This window comes from Triturus cristatus, chromosome 3_2 (genome assembly GCF_964204655.1).
Source record: "Triturus cristatus chromosome 3_2, aTriCri1.1, whole genome shotgun sequence".
In the NCBI taxonomy this organism is placed as follows: Eukaryota; Metazoa; Chordata; class Amphibia; order Caudata; family Salamandridae; genus Triturus; species Triturus cristatus.
Genome location: NC_140584.1, coordinates 618,151,420 through 618,157,419, shown reverse-complemented (window position 1 = coordinate 618,157,419; position 6,000 = coordinate 618,151,420). Strand labels below are relative to the sequence as shown.

At 44.0% G+C, this 6,000-nt stretch overlaps 1 protein-coding gene across 3 annotated transcripts in view; it reads right to left on the bottom strand.

Annotated features, from left to right (window-relative positions):
* Positions 1–234: 234 nt before the first annotated feature.
* Positions 235–6,000, bottom strand: part of TMEM138 (transmembrane protein 138) — a 66,147-nt gene continuing 60,381 nt past the window's right edge. For all 3 annotated transcript variants that reach the window (XM_085648518.1, XM_085648520.1, XM_085648519.1), the window contains exon 5: positions 235–1,724. In XM_085648518.1, coding sequence (XP_085504644.1) covers positions 1,612–1,724 — 113 coding nt within the window. In that variant the 3' untranslated portion in view covers positions 235–1,611. The remainder of the gene's footprint in view (positions 1,725–6,000) is intronic.

Below are 6,000 nucleotides of genomic sequence, written 5' to 3'. Positions count from 1 at the left end.
CATCAGGAGCAGTAAGCGATATATCAATGCAATTTCAATTCAATACTACCCCACAAAAAAGAAAACAAAACAATAATACAAATAAGCCTGCACCGATTTATAAAGGGGTGTCTCTGGTGAAACATTTAGATCAGTGGTAAGTGGTACCAGCAGCACCATGCCTCAAGAGGGGTTCTAAGTTGTTGCTGCCAATACCACTTTGGTTTATGGGAATTACCCCCAAGAAAAATAGTATGGAATGCAACAAAAATATTCAGGTTTTATTTAAAAAAGTTTTGCTTGCCTAACATTTCAACTGTTAATGACAACTTCAAACGTACAGATATAAATGTTCTCAAAATTAAAGTCTTATCTGGATCCTTGCTTGAGAGTCTATAAAATGCTAAAAACAATAACGTGTTTCAGAGTTCTTATTCTCTGACTACAGGCTAGTTTACTTACACAGTATGCACTCAAACAGATTTTTGTGACGATCTGAACTCTTTTGAGATTAAGTACAAAGCCAAGAAACAGGACACACTTTTTGCAAAATAGTTGTATTAATATACACAATGATTGTAAATAAAGAAAAAAAAACAATTCCAAAATTGGGCCAAAGATTACTCCCACCCCACCCCAAAATCCGCTGGAGACATAATCCTGGAAGTGAACTCTTAAGAAAATAACAGTGGAGAAACAGCAAAGATTGATTCATGGACATTTGTGAAGTAGCAGATCAATGTACCCACATCTCGCACACCTCCACCCACAAGCTCAAACAGCACCAACTTTAAAGAGGATTTGACAAAACACACAACTATGCACAACCAGAAAAAGATGGACTAAGCTTATGTTTGGAAGACGGCAGATTCCTCATTCTTGCACACTGCATGGCCACAAGCACTTCATTCCGAAAATTATATACATTTAATCAAACCAATATGCACATATTTTTTTATCAGAAACAAAGAATATTGTAAACAAACATTTATCAAGATAGGCACACAATGTATCTGAAGACTGGGCCATATATCGCATCACTAGGATAAAAGCATGCCCTACCTCAGACACCTGTCCGTGTGACATCTGACACACTCATGGTTTACCACTCAAACTTCAATATAACAGACATCTGTGTCCTTTAACCTCGATGTACTGGGTAGCCTGTGGTTCTGTTGGATGGTTTGGTGGAACAGGGGCTCACTCCTCAGTGCATACGGACTACATGAAGTAGATGGGTTGATGGTATCTTAGTGCATGTCACATTATGACATTAGTTAACTCTCAAGTAACAGATCCTCCAAACATGATCAGAGGGGATCTCTGGTACACACATTAATAGCTGTACACCTCAATCTGCTCATTAACCACCCAGGCAAGCTCAATGTCCAAATAAAAAAATAAGTCATGTAATGTCAAAGAGGAAATCTGACACAGGCAGGCTCTCCTCCAGGGAAATCCATGTATCCTCTTCTTCCAGGAGCATCACATACTCCCACCCTCCTCAGAGGTGTAGACATTCTTCTCCTCCCCTAGAGCAGCAGGTACACTCATGGAAGGCTTTCAGTCATGGTCAATATAAGCCCATTGGCTCCTTGTGAAGTTCTCTCAACTCTGTACCATCAGTGGAGGTCAGCTCCGCATGTGGGCAAATTCCTTCCGCAGCCAAAGGGAGTCTTCATAAAAGCGTGGATCCCCAAGGCACACTGCTGTTCTCTTATAGAAGTAATAATAAAGAACGGCCCCTACAAGAAAATGGAAATGGCAGAGAAGATATTAAACATACAGTACAACACCTTGTACAGCACTCCGCTCTCATTCACTAACGGTTGTGCTACACAAATACCACATAAATACAACACACAGGTCCCAAGAAATGAGCCAAATCTACTTAACAATGAATTATCAGAGGAGCAAGAAAAATTAAGTTATGAAAACCACATACGAGTCCAACACCCTCTTCAGCCATTGAGCTCTGCAAGCCTAGTTTTCCAGTATGGTCCCTTCATGTGTTCAAATGTTTGCACTTCGTTCCATCTGGCAATGGATTCGATTGCACTCTAAGAAAAGATGGGCCTCTTTCTTAACATGAAGTGGTTAGAACTACCTTAAACGAATTAGAACCACCCCAGAAAAATAAATCTTAAAGGTTTGTGTCTTTAGAAGATTATTTTACCTACATTTCACTATTCAGACTCTTGCAGCAGAGATTATATAGTATCCCAAGCATCAACCATGAGTTATAAAATGATATAGGTATACATAGAGAGATTTCTCTAAAGAGTCTGACCAACTGGTGGAGCTGCAACGATAAACCACAGGCAACCAAACCAACGATGAACATCCAAAAGTGATCAATTCAAGAAAAACGCAGCAGATCATTAGACTTAAATAGTTAACAGTTTAAATACATATGATCTGCCTATTGATTACCTCAGTGGTCAGAGACCCTCCTAGGACTGATGTCTCACCCTCGTAGAGGCCTGTGGAGGCACAATTACGTGCTTAAATGTAATTAGGCCTCCTTCAATCTGACCAAATCCCCAAGCGAGAGGAGGGTCAATGGCTCTGGGGACACCCTAAAACTGGCCCAGGGTGCGGTCAGTGGATGTAGTGCAAGGATAGTAGCGTGTAAATGGAACTTGTAAGGGTGAGTACAGCCTGAGGGTTGACTGCAGACAGGCCTAGGAGTGCACCAAGGAAGAGTGACACTGCTCATGAGGAAGCTGTGACCAATTTCAGTGAGGCCAAAGGCTGGTGTCGATATTTTTATCGTATTTTCAAACAAAACAAGAAAACACTGCTTCTCCATGACCCATATCATCACATATATCAATAAATGTTCACTCCACGCACCTCCCCCTCTCCTATCAGCCTATGCTCCACCATTTTGATCCCTCCCATCAACCCCAATTTCATGGTATTTATGTGGGCAGACGGGGGCTTTGTAAACTGTTTTTTTCCAGCTGCAGGGCATAGGTTCATGTCGCACGTCAACTCGACCACAGTAGGGGGAAGTGACAATCCAGTGTTTTAAAATATCTCGCTTTGCCATAGTCATACTGGTGGTCACCAGGCATCAAGTGGCTAGTTAACCTGGGTCCTCACTTTTAAAACCCAGGATGTCACTTTTTGAACACAAGGTCAGAGTGCAGCCAACCACCCGGTTATCATTATATATCTTGGCCCTGTAACATTAGATTTTGGGGAAGTCCCAGATCAAATAAAAAAAGGTTTGCTCTATACGCCATGCATCGAGGGCAGTTTTGTGATTGCCAAAGACTCATTGGGTCATAGTACACTGTGTACAAAATGTGGAATTGAATCAGTTTGCGGATAGCTGATACAGCGGAGTATCTGGCTGCCATTTTGGCTTCCAGCCATTCCTCATCTTCTAATGGGCCTATTTCTCGGGGTCATCTGTCCAGTAGGAGTACACAAGGCTCTAGGGCGTTCACTACCAGTGATCTGTAAATGCGGGTGATGCCCGTTTTGATCAATGGTTCCATGACAACCTTGTGCTTCAGTGGGTTAAAGTAAGGGATCTTTCTCTCAACTGGTGACCATGGCAAGAGAAAGCTTGTTGAAGCTGTAAATAGTGAAAGAATTAGTAACGGTACAATTCACAATCATCCCTCAAATATTCAAATGATTTAAGGCCACTCTCTGCCCATACCTCCCCCACCTTTGATAAGTCTATCAAGTTCCAGGCCCAAAATCCAGTGAGGACCAAAACCTGTCTAAGCCAAGTACCCTGTCCTATAGATGTCTCCCTAGGGCTCATCTTGTGCCATTTGATATGCTTCAGGGCTCAATGCCAGATTGTCAGGGGGCCTCTGGTCGGTTCTGGCAAAGCCCCGGGGACTGCTGACCCATATAATACTGCTTCTGGGTTCCATTTTCGGGGAAGATCTTGCTCCAAACTGAAGGCCAGGTCTAGGCAATCCCCATATATCTAATCATTAACCACCACTAGTTATGACACCCAGTGGTGCAGACAGATGTAGGGCGCCCCCAGACCACCACCGTAGCGTCTGCATCCATATATCACAATATAGGGTTTGAACCAGCTTTAGGAAGTAGCGACCAAAGTTAATTCCATTTAGGGTCTGTAACAGAAAAGGTAAATGGATCGATTTAAATGCCTTCTCAAAAAGAAAATCGACCATTACCAGGGTTGTCGTGTCACGCACCTCTGCCACCATGGCTATGGCTACTGCAGGTAGTGAATGCCTGGTGCCATAACCTAGTATAAAGCCACTTTGGCTTGCATGGACCAATAATCATATAATCGGAGCCAGCTGTGAGGCTAGTATTTTAAGAAGGATCTTTGCCTTCGTATTAATCAAGGCTATTGGACGGTGTGATGAGCAATCTGTGGAGCCTTCCCTGGTTTGGGAATAATCACTTTCATGGCTCTCCCAAAGTTATATGGCTTTGCTGTAGTATTTCTTCAAAGAGTACCCAAGAGCTGTAGGGCTGTAGAGAAGAGTACGGATTATAAAAATCAGCCGAAAAACCATTTGGACCTGGCGTCTTGCCAGTGTGCATGTTATGTTAGGTTATATGACTTTTGTATAGCGCAAATCACATACAGGTCTCTAAGCGCTTCTAGAGAAAAGAGACAGTCACTGGAGCAGAAGTAGAATAGCAGCGGCGGAAGCAGATGATTACATGGTGGTTAACGCCTCTTTAAATAGGAACGTTTTTAAGCGCTTCCTAAAGGTGGGTAGAACCGGTTCCCTTCGAAGAAGTTCCGGCAGATAATTCCAGATCTGCGGGAGAAGAACAGAGAACGCTCTACTCCCCTTAGATCTAGAGATGTACCTGGGGGGAGCTAACCTGCATGCCTCAGAAGATCATAGAGTCCGGCCGGGTACGTATTTCTTCAAGCGATCTTTTATATACTTGGGTGCCTGGCCGTAGATTGCTTTATGGGCAATACATAGACCCTTGAACTGCGCTCTCTGTTTGACAGGGAGCCAATGTAGTTTATGTAGCAGAGGGGTAGCATGTGTCTTTCTAGGAAGTCCAAAAATAAGCCTGGCCGCATCGTTTTGTACCACCTGCAATCTCCCAATGAGCTTCTGAGGGAGGCCAATGTAAAGGGCATTCCCGTAATCCAGCCTGGAGATGACAGTGGCGGAGACAATTGATTGTAGTGATGATGTTGACAGGATACTAGCAAGTTTCCGCAGTAGACCGAGTGGGCCAGTGCAGGTTCCCACAACCGTGGTGACCTGACAAGACATGGATAGTTCAGAGTCAAATTTCAGGCCGAGGCTCTTTACGACCGGGACTGGTACCGGGGCTACACCTAGTTCCGGAGGCCAGAAGAGATCACACCAGGGGCTGTTCCTTGTTGGAATGATAAGCACTTCGGTCTTATCCGGATTTATTTTGAAAGAATTGGCCGTCATCCAGTTTACAGTAAACCTGAGCAACTTTTTGGCCGACTCCTGAGCCTGGCGAGAATTGTTAAGCCGGATAAGAAGTTGAGTGTCATCGGCGTAATTAAAAACCTGACAGTCCATATGAGTCAGAGTCTCCAACAGGGGTTGCAGATAGATATTAAAAAGAAGTGGAGATAATGCAGAGCCCTGGGGTACCCCACAGGTCAGAGAGCCCAGCGCAGATAACTGTTCACCCAGCTGGACTCTCTGGGTGCCGTCAGACAGAAATGACTTTAGCCATTGATATGCTTGCCCGCTGATACCCAGCTTGGTGAGACGGTTCAGCAGTATGTTATGGTTGACCGTATCGAATGACGCTGACAGATCTAATCGAAGATATAGCTGCTTGCACCTCCTCCAGGGACAATGCTTCATCTAGCTAGCTACCCCCCTTTCAAGCATAATCAACTTATTTACTGGGTGATCAGGTGCTACAGGCACAGATTGCTCTTTTGATGGAGGGGCCTGTGTGGCATAAAAATCAGAGTAATACTCTGCAAACGCCTCTGTAATAGAGACCACGGCTTTGGCCAGACACACACTACTGTGGCGTATCTGTGGAATTATG